Source organism: Cervus elaphus, chromosome 6, assembly GCF_910594005.1.
Source record: "Cervus elaphus chromosome 6, mCerEla1.1, whole genome shotgun sequence".
Classification (NCBI taxonomy): domain Eukaryota; kingdom Metazoa; phylum Chordata; class Mammalia; order Artiodactyla; family Cervidae; genus Cervus; species Cervus elaphus.
The window spans coordinates 49,794,765-49,816,990 of NC_057820.1; the positions used below are offsets into that span (position 1 = coordinate 49,794,765).

Sequence of the window (22,226 nt, forward strand, 5' to 3'; positions counted from 1 at the left end):
ACAGAAATTTTTTAAATTGAGGTAGGGTTGACTTACAGTATTAGTTTTAGGTATATAATATAATGATTTAAATTTATATGGGTTACATAGAATTTTTATTTTAAAACCAACTATTTTGAAATCCGTGTTCAAGTACAACATCTTAGTGTCCATTATGGAGTGTCTTACTCTCACGGTCTCTTGATATTTATAATTGACTCTGTTGGGGTGAATTAATAAATCATAGGAAAATGTCGTGGAAACATGGAGATGAGTTCTAGTTTGTAAAGCAACAACTCAACTTTGGTGGCATTTCAAGATACTTTGAATGTGTTTTTCCCCTGAAAGACTGTGCACTGATAAAAAATTATAACTTCTAATGGTGGCAGAACCTGAATTTCAAGAGGGTGAGGCGGGTCGGGTAGCTTCCAGAAAATTGAATATCTGCCTTATGTCTTTTAGAAAGAGCGATACATTGTTATCAGCAAAGTAGATGAAGAAGAACGCAGAAGAGAGCAGCAGAAACACGCTAAGGAACAGGTGACTGAACTACACTCATTTCCTTTGGGTGAGAAATGCCAAGAGAATTGTAGAGCTTTTGTTAGATTCAATTTAGTGAATCATTTTCTACCATAGAAGAGTTGAATTCATAGCAAAACCTGAAAGAGAATGAGGGTAGGTATTTAGATGTAGCCAGCAAAGTGAGGGTGGCATTGTGGTGGACTGTCTTCACCTCCGTGAAGCCATCTCAGAGCAAGAGTTAGTGGCTATCATTCAGACTTTGTGTCACTGAGCATCTCGGCCCATTAAGTGATCTCACCGTGGCTAAATTCAGGCCCGGTTAACTAGTTTTCCTAAAACAAAGTTGAGACGATATGGGCCTACAGATGCATGCTCATAGTTAACGTTGGAACCTCACTCTAGTTGTCCTCTGGAGAATGGTTTCGAGCAGGAAGACTAGTTAAGCTGAAGAGTAACCAGCTAAGAGACACCAGTGGCCTTAAACAGGAGAAAGTGAAGTGGAAGTGTTAAATGGTCTTTCATGTCCAACTCTTTGCGACCTGATGGACTGTAGCCCACCAGGTTCCTCTGTCCATGGAATTCTCCAGGCAAGAATACTGGAGTGGGTTGCCATGCCCTCCTCTAGAGGGGCTTAGCTTTGAGAACAGGTTTTTTTTTTTTTTCTTTTAAAAAAAATATTGTCTTAAAAAATTTAATTCTGGTAAAATATGTAACATGAAATTTACCATCTTTGCCATTTTGAAGTGTTCAGTTCTGTACTGTTAAGTACATTCACATTGTCCTACAACCATCACCACCATCCTTCTCCAGACTATTTTTATCCTGCAAAATTGAAACGCTATACCCATTAACTAGTAACTTCCCACTCCTCCCATCCCCCAGCCTCTGGTACCCACCAGTCTACCTTCTGTCTGTGAATTTGACTCCTCTCAATGCCTCACATAAGTGGAATTGGATAGTATTTGTCTTTCTGTTACTGGCTTTGTTCATTTAGCGTAATGGCATTTTGGGTTCATCTTTATTGTAGCATGCATCACAATTTCCTTTCTTTTTGAAGTCTGAATAATATTCTATATACCACATTATGTTTGTCCATTTACCTGTTTATGGACTCTTGTGTTGCTTCTGTCTTTCGGTTCTTGTGACTAATGCTGCTCTGAACATGGTTGTCAAGGACTCTCTTGAGTCCTTGCTTTCAATTCTTTGGGGCATATACCCAGGAGTGGAATTGCTGGATCATATGATAATTCTATTTTTAATTTTTTGAGGGACTACCATGCTATTTCCCACGTGACTGTACCACTTTTCATTCCCACCAACAAAGGACAAGTGTTCCAATTTCTCCACAAAACCACCAGTGCTTTTCAGACTCAAGAGTAGTTTAAGGAGGTAAACAATTTCAGTGAGGGTGAAGTGGGAGAGCAGGGGGCTTGCAGGTTCCTGGGAATTAAACTGGACCTAGTGAATTTTTTTTGTTTTAATTTAAATTTTTGACCATGCCACACAGCATGCAGGATCTTAGTTCCCTGACCAGGAGTAGAACCCATGCCCATTGCAATGGAAGCACAGTCTTAACCCCTGGACCAGGGACATCCCAGGAGAAGAGTCATTAAGTAATTTAGCTGTGAAGAGATAAGGAGAAGGAGAATGGTTCTCTAGAGTTTAGAGTTAAGGAAGGGATTTCAAGATAGGAAAGAAATTGAGTCTGTTTAAGCACCGTCATGAAGAAGACAGGAGAGAAGAAGCTGAGTGGGAATGCGTCTCAGTGTGATGCTATAAAAATTTTGTAAAAATGCATTTGACCAGGAAAAAAGACAGCGGGGTGGTGGTGGGGGGGCTTCCCTGGGGGCTCAGTTAGTAAAGAATCCTTCTGTAGCGCAGGAGGATCCTTGGGTTGGGACGATCCCCTAGAGAAGAGAATGGCAACCCACTCCAGTATTCAGTATTCTTGCCTGGAGAATTCCATGGACAGAGGAGCCTGGTGGGCTACAGTTCATGGGGTCAAAAAGAGTCTGACACGACTGAGCAACTAAGCACTCACTCAGGAAAAAAAAAAAAAAATCAGAGAATTCTTGATTAACAGATGGTCTGAGTGGTTCTCCTCAGAATGGAATGCAGTATTGATTTGGCCAGCAGGTGGCAGCTTTTAAAAGTCCCTGTTTATAAGACAACTTCTCGTTTAGTCCTTAAGTTGTATCAGACTCTGCAACCCTATGGACTGTAGCCCACCAGGTTCCTCTGTCCATGGGATTACCCAGGCAAGAATACTGGAATGGGTTGCCATTTCTTCCTCTAGGGGATCTTTCTGACCCAGGGATTGAACCCATGTCTCCTGCATTGGCAGATGGATTCTTTACTGCTGAGCCACCAGGAAGCCCCTCAAGGCAGCTTGAGGGATATGGAAATTTCAACAGTTGATTGGAAGTGATGGGTATACCCTAGCACTGTTATCTTAGTAACTAGTGAATAGTTTGCCACTTGCTCAGCCCTCTCTCTGAAACAGAAAAATGGTACATGCAGAAATCATTTCCAACACACTTGTTTGGGGGTGATGGACTCAAAGCAAACAAAAGTCATCTAACTGGATATAAAATTTCAGTCTCTGTTTTTTTTTTTTTTTTTTTTTTTTTTTTTTTTTTTTTTTTTGCTTAGATTCAATAAAGAACTCATTCAAATAAGGAACATATATATTTCAATAGTTGGTGTTTTGTTTTGTTTTTAAATTAGGAAGAACTGAATGATGCCGTGGGATTTTCTAGAGTCATTCATGCCATTGCTAATTCGGTAAGTGAAACACACTTTGTAATTAATTTCCTGGACATAACATTTACTGTGAAATGCCAAGTTATCATTGCAAATCCATCATCTGGTCACATTGATGTTAGAATGTTTTCCTGGTCTGGAGGGAGAAGTTAGAACTTCATAAAGATAGCTTGTTGTCATAATGTGCTCAGTGTGACATTGTAATTGCTGAATTACATCCAAACCATTTTTTCAGAAAGCATTTCTATTAAAATGCAGAAGAGGATTATACTGTGATGGCCTTATGTGGCTCCATGAAACTGATATTTATTATTCTCAAAACCAACAAGAAGCAGAATAGCAAACTAAAGAATATGAGGAGAAATAATCCAGTGTTTGAAACCTTGTATTCCTTCATTAAAAGAAATCTAGAGGATAAAAATAATTGTGTTGAATTCTTCCACTTAATTGAATCTTGTATCTTTGTTTTTAAAATAATCTTATTTATTTATTTATTTTGGCTGTGCTGGGTCTTTGTTGCCGTGAGGGCTTTTCTCTAGTTTCAGCGAATAGGGGCTACTCTCTAGTTGCGATGCGCGGGCGTCTCATTGCGGTGACTTCTCTTGTTGTGGAGCACAGGCTCCAGACCACGTGGGCCTCAGTAGACATGGCACATGGGCTCAGTAGTTGTGTCTCCTGGGCTCTAGAGCACAGGGTTGATGGTTGTGGCACACGGGCTTAGTTGCTCCCCAGCATGTGGGATCTTCCCGGGCCAGGGATTGAACCTGTGTCTCCTGTATTGGCAGGCAGATTCTTTACCACTACCCCAGAGAAGCCCTGAATTAATTATATCTTGATAACATTTGATGCATTTAAAAAATGTGTCAACTGTTTATGTAAATGTGCTGGAGGATTCTGTGATAGATATAGTAGATATTTTCCCTTGTTTCTTACATCCTTTAAGAAAAGAAGCACACCCATCTTGCAGAGAGAAACTGGGTCTTGCTGCTGGTTGTTCTGTTGAGTTACCCATCCAAGTCACACTGCTTGCCTGATGCTAAACTTCCTGGAGTCCGAGACTTCCTTGTCCTTGAGTAGCTGGCCTAGGGAGAAGGATTATTCTCCCTGGAGGAGTCATCTTGTCCCTTAAATGCTGAGCCCTGCATCGGGGAAGCTTGAGGGCAGTGCTTCAGGAGTCCGTGGTTGTCTCAACAGTAGGTGCAGCCTTGTCACACAGGAGCACTTTTGGGGAGGCAGCCACTGGCCCTGGGAAGGGGTAAACAGAACTTAGACCTTGAGAGAGAGAAGGGCTGGCTCCTCAGGAGCTCTTTCAAGTAAATGATATTACTGGAACAGAATAGAACCAGGGATGAGCCTGGAGAAAAACAAAGGTGTGGGTCTCTTGAGAAGTAGCCAAAAAGCTAGTTTAGAACTCAACATTTCAAAAAACTAAGATCATGGCATCTGGTCCCATCACTTCATGGCAAATAGATGGGGAAACAATGGAAACAATGACAGACTTTTTCTTGGGCTCCAAAATCACTACAGGTGGTGACTGCAGCCATGAAATTAAAAGACACTTGCTCCTTGAAAGAAATGCTGTGACAAACCTAGATAGCGTATTAAAAAGCAGAGACATCACTTTGCCAACAAAGATCCATATAGTCAAAGTTACGGTTTTTCTAGTAGTCATGTATGGATGTGAGAGTTGGACCGTAAAAAACGCTGAGCACTGAAGAATTGATGCTTTTGAACTGTGGTGTTGGAGAGAAGACTCTTGTGAGTGCCTTGGACTGCAAGGAGATCAAAGCAGTCAGTCCTAAACTAAAGGAAATCAGTCCTGAATATTCAGGGTCTGAAAAGACCCTGATGCTGGGAAAGATTTAAGGCAGAAGGAGAAGAGGGTGACAGAGGATGAGATGGTCAGATGGCATCACTGATTCAATGGACATTAACTTGGGTAAACTCCACAAGATGGTGGGGGACAGGGAAGCCTGATGTGCTGCAGTCCAAAGAGTCAGGATATGACTGATCAACAGCAACAAGATTGTGTGTATCCAGAGAAGCAGAGAGGGCTTCCCTGGTGGCTCAGTGGTGAAGAATCTGCCTGTAATGCAAAAGTCTTGGGTTTGATCCCTGGATTAGAAAGATCTCTTGGAGAAGGGAATGGCAACCCACTCCAGTATTCTTGCCTGGTATATTCCATGGACAGAGGAGCCTGGTGGGCTACAGTCTATGAGGCCACAAAGAGTTGGACATGACCGAGAGGCACACACACCCACACAGAAGTAGAGGGGAGTTTCTGGTTGTGTTTGCTTACATTATACACACTTAACCAGCCGTTTTCAGAGCAGTGGTGGATTGACTGAAGCTGTCCCTGAAACAGATGTGGGGCAGCAGTTGGCTTTGAGCTCCCATAACCAGCATGATGGTTTAGGGGGCTTTTCCAAGATGGGGGCATTTGTTTGCCTTGTACAAACAATTCAGATCCTTGAGCCAGCTGTGCCTCTATTTTTCCTCTCTGTGGTCCCTCTTCTGCAGAGTGATTCATGGCAAGTTGTGGACCATTCGTAGTGCGTGTCACAGAGCATACCGTGATAAAAATTTAGCCCTGTTTATTAGTGATCCAGACATTTAAAATTTAAGTCACATACTTTACAACTACTAACATAGTTGAGCTCTGTATAGCCAGTGAACAAGTAAACACTCTGTATTAGACCAGATTCTTTCCCCGTCATTCTTAGTAAGGAATCTGTTTTCTCTAGTTTTAAAAAAAATTCGTATTAATTTTTCACCCACAGAAAAACTGGTAGAGGATTTCTATACGCCCGTCACCTGGCGACACCTGATGTTACTGTCTTGTATAACCACACAGTTGCAAAACCATGAAATTAGCCTTGGTACAATATTATGAGCTAACTTGAATTTAACCTGTTTTTCCTCTAAGTCCTTTTTCTATTGATGGTTCTATCTAGGATCCCACATTGAGTTTACTTGTTATTTCTCCTTACTCTTCTGCAGTCTGTAGTTTACTTTGTCTTTTATAACCTTGATGTTTTTAAAGAGTATTGATTGATTGTAATTGTGTCAGGTGTCCCTTGGTTTGGATTTGTTTGATCTTTTCTCACGTAGGATTGAAGACACAGTTTTGGCAGGCAGACCACAGAAATGATGGTTCATGACGTTGACCCCCATCACTCAGTTCAGGTGGTGTCTGCTGGGTCTATGCACTGTAGAGTTACTGTTTTCCCTTTTGTAGTTAATAAATATATTGGGGGCGATATTTTGAGATGCTGAAAACCCTGTTTTTTCTTGAGCTTTTGCCAGTGACAGCATCTGTCGGTGGATCTTGCCTGCAGCCGTCATTACTGTGGTATTCTAGTGGCGAGTTTGTGTTTCCCTCTTTCTCCATTTGTTTCTGGAAATCGTCTAGAAGAGCCGCCCCTGCTCCCCTTCTGTTAATCCTTTTTTTTTTTTTTTTTTTGGACTCAGAGAAACTTATTTCATTCTACATATCTTTAAACAATTTATTTATTTGGCTGCAGCAGGTCTTAGTTGCAGCGTGCAGGCTCTCTAGTTGTGGCACACAGGCTTAGTAGTTGGGGCTTGCGGGATGAGTTGCTCCAAGGCATGTAGGATCTTAGTTCCCTGATTAGAGATCGAACTGACATCCCCTGCAGTAGAAGGTGGATCCTTAACCACTTGACCACCAGGGAAGTCCCCATTGTATAGATTTATCTCTTAATTTAAAAACATTATTTATTTATTTATTTGTTTCTGGCTGTGCTGTCTTCATTGCCGCCTGTGGGCTTTAGTTGCAGTGGAGCAGGGGCTACTTTTCTCTGGTTGCGGTGCACGGCTTCCCGGTGCAGTGGCTTCTCTTGTTGTGGAGCATGGGCCCTAGAGATGCAGGCTTCTGACGCTGTGGCACACGGGGTAGCTGCCCCATAGCCTGTGGGGTCTTCCTGGACCAGCGATTGAACCGTGTCCCCTGCATTGACAGGTGGATTCCTAAGCCCTGGACCATGAGGGAGGTCCCTCTACAGATTTTAATCTAGTGTTCTTATCATTTATTTTGTTGCTCGGATGGTACCACATGGGCCATTGGTGCTTCTTCAGGCTGGCTCGCCTGTAACAAGCCCCTTCCTTTTCTGAGCACCTCCTTACTTTCTGACGTCACAAGATATTCCACACTCATCTTGTATCTTCCTTTCCTCAGCTCTAGAATCAATGACTTCTCCAAGGAGCCCGGGTTCCTTTTAGAAACCAAGTTCTGGTGCTGGGCTGCTGTGGTGTTACTACTACTAGTTCCCCTCCCTGCACAGAGCTGAGAATGATACATGTGTGTGGCCACGCATGTTTACACACGTTGATATTTCCGTGTCTGACTTACATGCATATTTTAAAAAATGAATTTATACTGATACACGACAGATTCTAGTCCAGTACCACAGGGTTTACTTTTAACCTACTCTCTCTTCTTTGTAACTTTTTTCCCTCCAACACTGGGAATTGCAGTTCTTGTTATCTGCTGTGTTGATGTTACTTCTGTTCTTCCCAGCCACCTTCAGTATGGTCGAGGGCTTCATTTATAATACAGTTAGGTTTATCTTTTAGGGCTTCCATTTTGGGTTTCTTCCTTCTCTGTGGTTTCGATCAATACTTGGTATCTTAGCACTGTGTAGATATTCAGAATGAGAGGATAGCTCATCTGTTGGATTTGGGAGATTTTGTATAGAATTATTTATTTCAGAGGATTATGCTTACCTTTGTGAGTCAAGGAGTATTGCTCTGAAGGTCCACTGGGACATAGAGAAAAGCTCCAGATGCTTTATGTTAAAAATGCTGTCACCTGGCTAGCTAAATCTAAATTGATGTTCCATTTTTGCAGTTTAATTTTTATCAAAATGGACTAATTTATTGCACATATATTGTACCTCGTTGGTTGAAGAGCAGTGAATTTCATTGGAAACAATATTTCGAAACAAGCCCTGTGGAATTTGGCATACATGATGAAGGAAATGGAAACATTCTATTTAATAAAGTTACTTATTTTTTACCTTCTAGCATTGTTATAAGTGTGTCTTTTGAAAATAAGTGAGTTGTTTTGAAGAATACATTTCTGAAATAGATATTTGGAGTTTGTTCACAAATTATTTGACAGTTCAAGGTATCTAGCATTTTCAGTTACATTTTTGAGCTCTTTAATAAAAATTTTGCTACTTCTGATTCTTGTGTTAGTAAAAATTTTACTACTTCTGATTCTTTTGGGTAGAAAATGAATAAAATCAGAGAAAAAGATCAATGAAATCAAAGTCATTTGGAGCTTTTACTTTGCATTCTGGATTTTACACCAGAAGAGGAATGAAGCCAGCCCAAATTTCTTTATTTGCATATCTTTATACATTTTTTTTCCCCTTAGTGTCAAAAAGTAAGTTTAGTACAAAATCCTCATGGAACCAAGCCATACATTTCAAGATACTTAGCATTTTCTGTTTTTTTGAGCTCTTCAATAAAAAGCCCTGATAAAATTTTGCACCAAGGAGTCTTTCCTAACCTTGACTTTTTTCAGGGGAAGCTTGTCATTGGACACAACATGCTCTTGGATGTCATGCACACGGTTCATCAGTTCTACTGCCCTCTGCCCGCGGTGAGTGACCTGTCAGCCTGTGTTAAAAATTCTCATCTTCAATACTGAGAAAGTGTTCTTTGTGGGGTGCCGTTCCCTTGTCTGCACCTGTCCCCGAGGGACAGTCTCCTGCACTTGGTTGAATGTTTTTGAAGAGATTTTAAAGGATCTTCGGACATCTGCCATTGCTGGAGCGAGGTTAAACATTTGTTTCGTCTTGATGCCGGAGGTTTGTTTGCTCAGTTAGTGCTGAGCAGGGGTTGCTGAGCCGCAGATGTGGTCTCCGGGTTTGATACTGCTAACGTGAGCCACAGCAGGGCGCTGAAGCAGGGGTGGCTGGGGTAGGGGTGGGGGGCGGGGGTGGGTGGTGGTGCTAGAGGTCTGTAGACTGGGTCAGGTTGTGTAAAAGTCTTGGTTGCTTCTTGCAAGGTAACCCTTAGATTCTCTGTGGACCGTGGTGTTTTGGGACTCTTGGAGCCGTGCGGTCTCAGGGCACCAAAGCACAGAGTCCGGGAGAAGGGCTTCTCTCTGTCTCCTCCTCTTCGCTCCCTGACTGCCTAGGGCCTCATCTTACTGCTGCTCATCACTGCAGTGCCTTGCCTTCATTTACTCCCCCTGTTTTCTGTCCTTCAGTGACCTCACCTGCCTTCTAGAACTTCAGTTGGAGACACCGACATCTTCCTCTCCAGCTGGCATCTCTCCTCAGATCCGGTCACAGTTTACGCTGACCCCGCACATCTCTACCTGGGTAGCTTTCAGAATGAGTGGGGTTTAAAATTCATGTGTCGCAAACAGGGTGTGCAACTTAACGTAACCTTTCTCTCCTTCTGTCTCCAAACCCGTTCTTCCTCCTGATTGCTTTACTGTAAATGATACCCAGTCACCAACATGGTTTTTAACATCCGTTTTGGCTCTTCCTCTGTCCCCCAGATCTGGCCAGTTAGAAAATCCTGGCAGTTTTGTCTCCAGGCTGTCTCTCACATCTGGATTCTTTCCATTTCAAGTAGCAAGTAGCCTTATTCCTCATCTGAAGATGGCAAACTCCAGGCAGGATTCCCTGCCTCACTTTAACCTTCAGCCCATCCTTTAAACAGAGGTTGGCAAACTTTTTCTATAAAGGGTCAGATAGTCAAATATTTGGGGCTTTCCGGGCTGCCTAGTCTTTGTCAGGACTCTTAAGATGGTCATTGTCACCTGAAAACTGCTGTAGAATGCAGTGTGTCAACAAATGGGTATGACTTTGTCCCAGAAAAATTTTATTTAAAAATAGGTGATAGGCCAGATTTGGCCTGCAGACCGTGGTTTCCAGCCTCTGCTTTAAACTATCATACCGCCAGATTTTTTTTTTAATTGGAAGATAATTGCTTTTCAATATTGTGTTGGTTTCTGCCATACAACAACTCGAATCAGCTATAATTATATATATATCCCCTCCCTCTTGAGCTCTCTTCCCTCCCCCGACCCTATCCCTCTAGGTCATCACAGAGCACCAGGCTGGGCTCCCTGTGTTACACAGCAGCTTCCCACTAGCTAGCTGTTTTGCGCATGGTGGTGTATATATGTCAGCGCTACCCAATTCATCCTACCCTCTGCTTCCCCCGCCCTGTCCGCAAGTCCATTCTCTACTGCTGTGTCTGCGTATACCACCAGATTCACCTTTTATGGCTTCTGGATTGGATGATACCTACTTTAGAGTTCAGTGTCGTTTATACATCTGCAAAGCCTCAGTTACTTCACGTTTCTCACAATGCGTCGTTCCTTCAGCATCTTGATTACTTTTCTTTGGAAAATTCCAACACTGAGTACCGCAGGTCTATTGGGAAGCCGGTTCCTATTTCTGCAGCCTTAAGATTGTCGTTGCTTTTCATAAAAACTGCATCACCCTCAGGGACTCAAAGGCATCATAGTTGTGAGCCTCAAAACAAACATGATGGGTGTGAATTTGCATTGTGTAAATCTAAAGGGCTAATGTTAATTTCAGAGCTGTCACTCCTTATTGACTGAATAGTAGTAGCCTTTCTCACGGCTTTTTGACCTTCAGAGCAGTGAAGTTATCTGTAAGGAAAGTGTATTTAATGCTGTGTTTATAGGTGTTTCAGACACCAAACAGAGCTTGGCTTGTAACAGGCATTAAGTACTGATTTAACAAATGAGTGTCTTCCAACTGTGTCAGCTTTGTAATCTCCTGATGTATGGCTCTGTCCACATCACTGACCCTGAGTTAAATTCTGAGTTAATCCCATGTTCTTTGTTTTTCTATACAGTTGATTCTTTTTAGCCTGGCATTATCAAGCCTTCTGTGATCTGGCCCAACCTTCTTGTGTAGTCTGGACCCGTTTTTGTCCTTCCTCCCAGCCAGACTGGCTCATTTTTCAACCCCCAGAAAACGTGTGCTTTTGCATGTCTGTAATTTTTGGTATATGAAATCCTTCAACTTGAATTTCCTCTGGCTTTTCTCAGTGTTTGCTATTTACGGCTTTACCCATCTTACCCAGGTCCAGTGTGTGCCTCTTTGGGTGTACACCTTTTCCCTGCTTGCTGCCTTGCCCAAGAGTGATCTTTCCTTTCTCTGAACTGCCAGAGAACCGTGTACCTCTTCTGTTGCATAAATGTTGCCTTTACATCTTATTCCACTTTTCTCTCTAAGTGATTCCCTCCTTGGACAGGGAGTGTGACCTTTTTATTATCTGTGTCTAAATGCCTAGCATAGCCTTTGTATGTAAGGACTAAATAAATGTTATCTTGCATGTAGCTAGTTTTCAATCAAATTCTACTGGAAAGAGAATATGACTTATTGCAAAGTAGAAGGTGGGTTAGGGTAAGTGGTTTTTTTTTTTTTTTAAATCATCTGGTTACATGCTTTATTTTTTTATTTTTTTTAATTTTTTTATTAGTTGGAGGCTAATTACTTCACAACATTTCAGTGGGTTTTGTCATACATTGATATGAATCAGCCATAGATTTACACTTATTCCCCATCCCGATCCCCCCTCCCACCTCCCTCTTCACCCGACTCCTCTGGGTCTTCCCAGTGCACCAGGCCGGAGCACTTGTCTCATGCATCCCACCTGGGCTGGTGATCTGTTTCACCATAGATAGTATACATGCTGTTCTTTTGAAACATCCCACCCTCACATTCTCCCACAGAGTTCAAAAGTCTGTTCTGTATTTCTGTGTCTCTTTTTCTGTTTTGCATATAGGGTTATCATTACCATCTTTCTAAATTCCATATATATGTGTTAGTATGCTGTAATGTTCTTTATCTTTCTGGCTTACTTCACTCTGTATAATGGGCTCCAGTTTCATCCATCTCATTAGGACTGATTCAAATGAATTCTTTTTGACAGCTGAGTAATATTCCATGGTGTATATGTACCACAGCTTCCTTATCCATTCATCTGCTGATGGGCATCTAGGTTGCTTCCATGTCCTGGCTATTATAAACAGTGCTGCAATGAACATTGGGGTGCACGTGTCTCTTTCAGATCTGGTTTCCTCAGTGTGTATGCCCAAAAGTGGGATTGCTGGGTCATATGGCAGTTCTATTTCCAGTTTTTTAAGGAATCTCCACACTGTTTTCCATAGTGGCTGTACTAGTTTGCATTCCCACCAACAGTGTAAGAGGGTTCCCTTTTCTCCACACCCTCTCCAGCATTTATTGCTTGTAGTCTTTTGGATAGCAGCCATCCTGACTGGCGTGTAATGGTACCTCATTGTGGTTTTGATTTGCATTTCTCTAATAATGAGTGATGTTGAGCACCTTTTCATGTGTTTGTTAGCCATCTGTATGTCTTCTTTGGAGAAATGTCTGTTTAGTTCTTTGGCCCATTTTTTGATTGGGTCATTTATTTTTCTGGAATTGAGCTTCAGGAGTTGCTTGTATATTTTTGAGATTAATCCTTTGTCTGTTTCTTCATTTGCTATTATTTTCTCCCAATCTGACGGCTGTCTTTTCACCTTACTTATAGTTTCCTTTGTAGTGCAAAAGCTTTTAAGTTTCATTAGATCCCATTGGTTTAGTTTTGCTTTTATTTCCAATATTCTGGGAGGTGGGTCATAGAGGATCTTGCTGTGATTTATGTCGGAGAGTGTTTTGCCTATGTTCTCCTCTAGGAGTTTTATAGTTTCTGGTCTTACATTTAGATCTTTAATCCATTTTGAGTTTATTTTTGTGTATGGTGTTAGAAAGTGTTCTAGTTTCATTCTTTTACAAGTGGTTGACCAGTTTTCCCAGCACCACTTGTTAAAGAGGTTGTCTTTTTTCCATTGTATATCCTTGCCTCCTTTGTCAAAGATAAGGTGTCCATAGGTTCGTGGATTTATCTCTGGGCTTTCTATTCTGTTCCATTGATCTATATTTCTGTCTTTGTGCCAGTACCATACTGTCTTGATGACTGTGGCTTTGTAGTAGAGTCTGAAGTCAGGCAGGTTGATTCCTCCAGTTCCATTCTTCTTTCTCAAGATTACTTTGGCTATTCGAGGTTTTTTGTATTTCCATACAAATTGTGAAATTCTTTGGTCTAGTTCTGTGACAAATACCATTGGTAGCTTGATAGGGATTGCATTGAATCTATAGATTGCTTTGGGTAGAATAGCCATTTTGACAATATTGATTCTTCCAATCCATGAACACAGTATGTTTCTCCATCTGTTTGTGTCCTCTTTGATTTCTTTCATCAGTGTTTTATAGTTTTCTATGTATAGGTCTTTTGTTTCTTTAGGTAGATATACTCCTAAGTATTTTATTCTTTTTGTTGCAATGGTGAATGGTATTGTTTCCTTAATTTCTCTTTCTGTTTTTTCATTGTTAGTATATAGGAATGCAAGGGATTTCTGTGTGTTAATTTTATATCCTGCAACTTTACTATATTCATTGATTAGTTCTAGTAATTTTCTGGTAGAGTCTTTAGGGTTTTCTATGTAGAGGATCATGTCATCTGCAAACAGTGAGAGTTTCACTTCTTCTTTTCCTATCTGGATTCCTTTTACTTCTTTTTCTGCTCTGATTGCTGTGGCCAGAACTTCCAACACTATGTTGAACAGTAGTGGTGACAGTGGGCACCCTTGTCTTGTTCTTGATTTCAGGGGGAATGCTTTCAATTTTTCACCATTGAGGGTGATGCTTGCTGTGGGTTTGTCATATATGGCTTTTATAATGTTGAGGTATGTTCCTTCTATTCCTGCTTTTTGGAGAGTTTTAATCATAAATGAGTGTTGAATTTTGTCAAAGGCTTTCTCTGCATCTATTGAGATAATCATATGGTTTTTATCTTTCAATTTGTTAATGTGGTGTATTACGTTGATTGATTTGCGGATATTGAAGAATCCTTGCATTCCTGGGATAAAGCCCACTTGGTCGTGGTGTATGATTTTTTTAATATGTTGTTGGATTCTGTTTGCTAGAATTTTGTTAAGGATTTTTGCATCTATGTTCATCAGTGATATTGGCCTGTAGTTTTCTTTTTTTGTGGCATCTTTGTCTGGTTTTGGAATTAGGGTGATGGTGGCCTCATAGAATGAGTTTGGAAGTTTACCTTCTTCTGCAATTTTCTGGAAGAGTTTGAGTAAGGTAGGTGTTAGCTCTTCTCTAAATTTTTGGTAGAATTCAGCTGTGAAGCCATCTGGTCCTGGGCTTTTGTTTGCTGGAAGATTTTTGATTACACTTTCGATTTCCTTGCCTGTGATGGGTCTGTTAAGATCTTCTATTTCTTCCTGGTTCAGTTTTGGAAAGTTATACTTTTCTAAGAATTTGTCCATTTCATCCAAGTTGTCCATTTTATTGGCATAGAGCTGCTGGTAGTAGTCTCTTATGATCCTTTGTATTTCAGTGTTGTCTGTTGTGATCTCTCCATTTTCATTTCTAATTTTGTTAATTTGGTTCTTCTCTCTTTGCTTCTTAATGAGTCTTGCTAATGGTTTGTCAATTTTGTTTATTTTTTCAAAAAACCAGCTTTTAGCTTTGTTGATTTTTGCTATGGTCTCTTTAGTTTCTTTTGCATTTATTTCTGCCCTGATTTTTAAGATTTCTTTCCTTCTGCTAACCCTGGGGTTCTTCATTTCTTCCTTCTCTAATTGCTTTAGGTGTAGAGTTAGGTTATTTATTTGGCTTTTTTCTTGTTTCTTGATGTAAGCCTGTAATGCTATGAACTTTCCCCTTAGCACTGCTTTTACAGTGTCCCATAGGTTTTGGGTTGTTGTGTTTTCATTTTCATTCATTTCTATACATATTTTGATTTCTTTTTTGATTTCTTCTATGATTTGTTGGTTATTCAGAAGTGTGTTATTTAGCCTCCATGTGTTTGAATTTTTAACAATTTTTTTCCTGTAATTGAGATCTAATCTTACTGCACTGTGGTCAGAAAAGATGACTGGAATGATTTCAATTTTTTTGAATTTTCCAAGACCAGATTTATGGCCCAGGATGTGATCTATTCTGGAGAAGGTTCCGTGTGCACTTGAGAAAAAGGTGAAGTTGATTGTTTTGGGGTGAAATGTCCTATAGATATCAATTAGGTCTAGCTGGTCCATTGTGTCATTTAAAGTTTGTGTTTCCTTGTTAATTTTCTGTGTAGTTGATCTATCCATAGTTGTGAGTGGGGTATTAAAGTCTCCCACTATTATTGTGTTACTATTAATTTCCTCTTTCATACTCGTTAGTGTTTGCCGTACATATTGCGGTGCTCCTATGTTGGGTGCATATATATTTATAATTGTTATATCTTCTTCTTGGATTGATCCTTTGATCATTATGTAGTGTCCTTCTTTGTCTCTTTTCACAGCTTTTATTTGAAAGTCTATTTTATCTGATATGAGTATTGCGACTCCTGCTTTCTTTTGGTCTCCGTTTGCATGAAATATTTTTTTCCAGCCCTTCACTTTCAGTCTGTATGTGTCTCTTGTTTTGAGGTGGGTCTCTTGTAGACAGCATATATAGGGGTCTTGTTTTTGTATCCATTCAGCCAATCTTTGTCTTTTGGTTGGGGCATTCAACCCATTTACATTTAAGGTAATTATTGATAGGTGTGGTCCCGTTGCCATTTACTTTGTTGTTTTGGGTTCACGTTTATACAACCTTTCTGCATTTCCTGTCTAGAGAAGATCCTTTAGCATTTGTTGAAGAGCTGGTTTGGTAGTGCTGAATTCTCTCAGCTTTTGCTTATCTGTAAAGCTTTTGAGTTCTCCTTCATATCTGAATGAGATCCTTGCTGGATACAGTAATCTAGGTTGTAGGTTATTCTCTTTCATTACTTTCAGGACGTCCTGCCATTCCCTTCTGGCCTGGAGGGTTTCTATTGATAGATCAGCTGTTATCCTTATGGGAATCCCTTTGTGTGTTATTTGTTGTTTTTCCCTTGCTGCTTTTAATATTTGTTCTTTGTGTTTGATCTTTGTTAGTTTGATTAATATGTGTCTTGGGGTGTTTCGCCTTGGGTTTATCCTGTTTGGAACTCTCTGGGTTTCTTGGACTTGGGTGGCTATTTCCTTCCCCATTTTAGGGAAGTTTTCAGCTATTATCTCCTCGAGTATTTTCTCATGGCCTTTCTTTTTGTCTTCTTCTTCTGGAACTCCTATGATTCGAATGTTGGGGCGTTTCACATTGTCCCAGAGGTCCCTGAGGTTGTCCTCATTTCTTTTGATCCTTTTTTCTTTTTTCCTCTCTGCTTCATTTATTTCCACCATTTTATCTTCTATCTCACTTATCCTATCTTCTGCCTCCGTTATTCTACTCTTGGTTCCCTCCAAAGTGTTTTTGATCTCATTCATTGCATTATTCATTTTTAATTGACTCTTTTTTATTTCTTCTAGGTCTTTATTAAACAATTCTTGTATCTTTTCAATCTTTGTTTCCAGGCTATTTATCTGTAACTCCATTTTGTTTTCAAGATTTTGGATCATTTTTATTATCATTATTCTAAATTCTTTTTCAGGTAGATTCCCTATCTCCTCCTCTTTTGTTTGACTTGGTGGGCATTTTTCTTGTTCCTTTACCTGTTGGGTATTTCTTTGCCTTTTCATCTTGTTTAGATTGCTGTGTCTGGAGTGGACTTTCTGTATTCTGGAGGTCTGTGGTTCCTTTTTATTGTGGAGGATTTACCCAGTGGGTGGGGTTGGACGTTTGGCTTGTCAAAGTTTCCTGGTTAGGGAAGCTTGCGTCAGTGTACTGGTGCGTGGAACTTGATTTCTTCTCTTTGGAGAGCAATGGAGTGCCCAGTAATGAGTTTTGAGTTGGGTCTATGTGTTAGGTGTGACCTTGGGTAGCCTGTATGTTGACATTCAGGGCTATGTTCCTGTGTTGCTGGAGAATTTGCGTGGTATGTCTTGCTCTAAAACTTATTGGCTCTTGGGTGGTGGTTGGTTTCAGTGTAGGTATGGAGGCTTTTGGACGGTCACTTATCACTTAAAGTTCCATGTAGTCAGGAGTTTTCTGGTGTTCTCAGGTTTTGGGCTTAAGTTTCCTGCCTCTGGATTTCAGTTTTATTCTTCCTGTAGTCTCAGCACTTCTCCAACTATACAGCTCTGATAATTAAACTTCTAGGTTAATGGTGAAAAGATTCTCCCCCGTTAGGGACACCCAGAGAGGTTCACAGAGTTACATGAACAGGAGAAAAGGGAGGAGGGAGATAGAGATGAGTAGGAGGAGAAAAAGGGGGACTCAAGAGGAGAGAGACAGATCTACGCAGCTGTCTGTTCCCAGAGTGTTCTCGTATCTCAGACACCTACAAGGATTCACAGAATTGGATGGGGAAGAGAAGGGGAAAAGAGGAAATAGAGGTGTTCTGAGGTAGAAAACAGAGAGTCAAGATTGGGAGGGAATAATCTTCGGTTTAAAGATAGGGCTTCTTTTTTTTTTTTTTTTTTGTAAGGTTATAGTGTAGTGAAGATGAAAATGAAGAGTAGTAGAGGAGTACTAGAGGACTTTAAAAGAAATAAGAGAAAAAGAAAAATAGAAAATAGAAGAGAAAAAGGAAAGAAAAAAAAAAGAAGAAAAAGGAGAAAAAAAAAGAAAGAAAAAAAAAAGAAAAAGAAAAAAGAAAAAGAAAAAAAAAAAAAAGAAAGAAAAAAAAAATTTTTTTTTCCCCTAATTAAAAAAATCGTAAAAATCTATGAAAATGAAAGTTAAGGAGTAATGGGGGAGTAATAGGGAATTTTAAAGGAAAATAAAAGAGAAAAAATAAAAAAGAAAAATATAAAAAGAAAAAAATTTTTTTTTTTTCCTTACTTAGAAAAAATAGAAAAATAAAAAAAAAAGTAAAAATATGTCTAGGAATTTCTCTGGAGCTGTTGCGGTCAGTGTGGGTTCGGCTCAGTTTCAGATAGCTCCTCGTTCCAGCTTGCACTTCTCGATATCTACAGGGCCCTTCCGGTGAAGTCGGTGTTTTCTTCAGGGATTTTAATCTGTTGCACCAGTCCCTTCTGAAGCGGTTCCCTTTGTTTATTTGGCTTCTGTTTGCCGGTCTCTTCAGAGGCTCATTTCCGCCCTGACACAGGCGGCCGGAGGCGGACTCTTATTCAGGTAGCTAGTTCCGTTGCGCTGCTGGGAGGGGCTGACGCTGCGGGGCGGGGCTGGCGCTGCGGGGCGGGGCTGACGCTGCGGGGAGGGGCTGGCCCTGCGGGGGCGGGCTGGCGCTGCCGGAAGGGGCTGACGCTGCTTTCTCCGTCTGCGCTGCTCAGGCTCCCGGCTGTTCTATATGGAGCGCGCCCCGCGCTGCGCGAGGTTCCAGCCCTCGGGTGTTACACAAAAGCGCGGAAGGAAAAGCTGCGCCTGCTCTCTGTGCCTTCCCCGTCAGAGCGGTCCAGGCAGCCAGGGGCTTCGTGGGCGCGCTATCCCCAGGTGTGGCGCACCCACTCCCTTCCGCGGACCCAGTCTCAGTTTCCGCTGGCGCCAGGCGGGTGCGCGCGCCTTCCGCCCTCCGCGTCCCCAGCCCCAGTCCCCGCCCCGCGCCGGTCGGGTGCCTGCGCCCTGTGTCTCGCCGCGACCTTCCCCTCCCCCCTGCCTCCTGCCTCCGGCGGGGCTGGGCCGGTCCGCAGCCTGCGAGCTCTTCTCGGGACTTTCCCCGTCCCTTTGTTCTGCGAACGGCCGGCAGTGTGTTCCGGCTGGTCAATTTTCTCTCTCTCCTTTGGTCTCCCACAGTTCAAGTTGGCACCTCACAGAAGCTCCCCCCGATTGTCCTCAGGGCACTCAGGCCCGGACCCTAGCCCAAGCAAGGCCGCCTAAGACTCCCTTCCCGGGACGGGTCTCCGTCCTTAGCTCTTTTGTCTCACTTTTTATCTTTTATATTTTGTCCTACCTCCTTTCGAAGACAATGGTCTGCTTTTCTGGGCGCCTGATGACCTCAGCTAGCGATCAGAAGTTGTTTTGTGAAGTTTGCTCTGCATTCGGTTATTCTTTCGATGAATTTGTAGGAGAGAAAGTGGTCTCCCGGTCCTACTCCTCCACCATCTTGGCTCCTCCCCCCGGTAAGTGGTTTTATCCCTTGCTTTATTACTAAGGCCCGAGTATGTTATATAACTTCTTTGTGTTCTGTCATTGTCAGAAGGAGAAAATGGTTTTCTTCCATCCACCTTTGGAAGAAGTGATGACAGGAAAGGAACAAGCCTAATTAAAATGATAGAACTTTTACATACACTGTTACCAATGTTGTATTTAAAAGTGCACTAAAGAATCTATATTTGGGGGCAGGTTTTTAGGGGAAGAGTCTTTTCTTAAAAGTCTTGCTACTTCATTCAGCATGACCTTTTAGAAGGCATTGGTCTACCTTGCTATATGCTGACCCTGGAACTGGCCATAATTCTAATTTTTTTCTTGCTTGTGAGACTTTCTAAACTGACAGATTACACTCTTTATTGTCTTTTTGTTTGACTTAGCACTGAAACCGCTTATTCGTGTATTGTTCATTAATTTAACGATAGCCATTGAAAAACTGGTAAATACTTCAAGCTAGCTAAATACAGACTGTATTTACAGGCTCGAAAAGCTAATGGGAAATGGCAGTTTCCTGTGAAGCATGAATAACGCTGAAGAGAACTGTAGTCACAGTGGGTCAGGAGTATGAGTAGGCAGTGCAGTATGGCAATTATGTATATAAATAAGTTAATTCAAAATGAGAGCAATCTCATTCCAGCTCTAGACTTCCTGATCAAATAAACTTGGGAAATGAATTGCCTAATTTAGGCATTTGCTATTGGTGCCACTTAAGCAATTTTCCAAGTAGTTAAAGTAAGAATCATGTGTATTGGAAAGTCTCTGTTTTAGTGGCCATTTTAACCAATATTTCAGTGGTGTTTCCATTAAAAGTATGATCCAATTTACAGTATGTCCATTTCCTGCATGAACCACTTTATTTTTTTAAGAATTTTATTGAAGTACAGTTGATTTGTAGTGTGTTCATTTCTGCTGTACAGCGAAGTGACTCAGTTAAACATAAATATTCCTTTTCACATTCTTGTCCATTATGCTTTATCACAAGATACTGTGAACCATTTTATTTAAATAACTCTACATGTCTCACTTTACGGTGAGTTGTGTAAGAGAAGTATTACTGATAGTTTTCTACATATAATAGAAACCCTTTTCCCGAACTCTTCTGTTTCAGCCATAAAATGCTCACATATCTATTTTGTTTATGCAGAATTTTAGTATCAGGTCATATGATTCCCAATCAGTGAGGAATTGCCCAAATTTTTAGATATTAGTGAGAAATGGGCCTGACAGTTTAGCTTCAGGGGCCTGTGTTGGTATCATGGTTTGAGAAGAGAACCATGGGACTTGAAATATTTGTTTTAAATATTGCAAATATACCAGTAAAATCATAACAGGTCACGTTCTTGTTTTTTAGGACTTAAATGAATTTAAGGAGGTGACAACATGTGTTTTCCCCAGGTAAGCTTTCCTTGAGGATTTGCCTTTGGTTTAAAACAGCCATCTGGGCATCCATAATTACACAAAGGTATACAGTAATTTATTAAAACCATTAGATCATGGTCACAATTCAGTTTTCATAAGCTGGAAAATGGCTTAATAGCTCCACCTTGCTGATGGTTTGCTTTTACAAATGTTGATGATGTTTGTTGTTAAAATGTAAAAATCAGAATTTGACCCAAGGATGAAAATGGACAGCAGCTGCTTTTTTTCTCATCCTGCCTCCCACTGTCTGAGGGACCTGTGAGGTCTGCTTGAGTTGGCGCTTACCTGCCTTGTCTGTTGGGTGAACCTTGTCACAGTGAAGCATCCAGTTGAGGGTATTCAGTTGAGTATTGAAGACGGTTGAATATATAGTTGGATAGAGTTGGATATGTTGAGAGTAGTATTCTGTCATCGGTCAAAAACTGTCTGGCTAGAGAACTCCTTTTTCTCAACTTTGTCAGTGCCTTATCCTGTTGGTGTTGTCCATGGTTAGTATGGTGTGTTCTGATAGATCCCACGTCAGCCGCATGGAGCCCTCAGAGCAAGAGTCTGTATCCGAGGATCTGTCTGCAGAGGACTTGGAGCAGTTGCTCTTTCAGCCAGACTGTTTCTGCCCAATTATCTGCAGTTACTCATATTTATGTGAGAGGAAATAGTATTTTCATACGAGTGTGTGTGTGTGTGTCTCTTTTTTTTCTATTGCAATCTCTGAAGCAGAGTAGTGAGAAATAACAGTTGTGTGAGACTGCAAATGCAGGTTTTGACCCTCTAGGATACTATATGGTACAGATCTGGATAGTGGTAGGAGAGGATGAGAGCTTGGGAGCATCAGCCCTGCAGCAGTGTTTGAGCCACGTGCAAACACATGAGGATGTTTGACTTACCCCGATGTCAGTGTGAGCCCGCGCCCTCTGGAACTTCTGTTCCAGAAGTGGCTGTGGGCTTCCCCGCAGCCTTGTGATGAAGTGCCCGGATGAGGGGACCTCATCCACAGTCCGACGTGGTGGAGATGCAGATGACTGATGTGCCTAAGTGCCCCCGTCCACTATTACTCATTGGAGTAAAGTACATTTTGAACATTGCTGTCCATTGTTTACCTTTTTAAAAAATTCTTCTGTTTTTAGGCTCTTGGATACAAAATTGATGGCCAGCACACAACCTTTTAAGGTATTTTAAAAATCAGAATTATTATTGATAAATTACAGTTTGAAATTTTCCAGATTGCTGCTTACAGCTTTAGAATTCTGGTCAATTAATGAATGTCATTTTCCAATACACCTTCCCCTTAACCACCTTTTGTTCTCTGAAAAAACAAAAAAGATAAAAAAGAAATTGAGGAAAAGACTAGAAATAAATACATCAAATGTCAATAGCAGTTGTCTTTGGGTAGTGGAATTGTGAGGGTTTTTTCCTTCTGAATGTAAATTTTTAATGTTAAAACATATAATG

At 41.1% G+C, this 22,226-nt stretch overlaps 1 protein-coding gene across 12 annotated transcripts in view; it reads left to right on the forward strand.

Annotated features, from left to right (window-relative positions):
- Nucleotides 1-22,226, forward strand: part of LOC122696614 (cyclin-Y-like protein 1) — a 248,887-nt gene that overhangs the window by 81,158 nt on the left and 145,503 nt on the right. For all 12 annotated transcript variants that reach the window (XM_043906861.1, XM_043906850.1, XM_043906851.1 and 9 more), the window contains 5 exons: nucleotides 442-519; nucleotides 3,229-3,285; nucleotides 8,816-8,893; nucleotides 20,710-20,753; nucleotides 21,902-21,944. In XM_043906861.1, coding sequence (XP_043762796.1) covers nucleotides 442-519; nucleotides 3,229-3,285; nucleotides 8,816-8,893; nucleotides 20,710-20,753; nucleotides 21,902-21,944 — 300 coding nt within the window. The remainder of the gene's footprint in view (nucleotides 1-441; nucleotides 520-3,228; nucleotides 3,286-8,815; nucleotides 8,894-20,709; nucleotides 20,754-21,901; nucleotides 21,945-22,226) is intronic.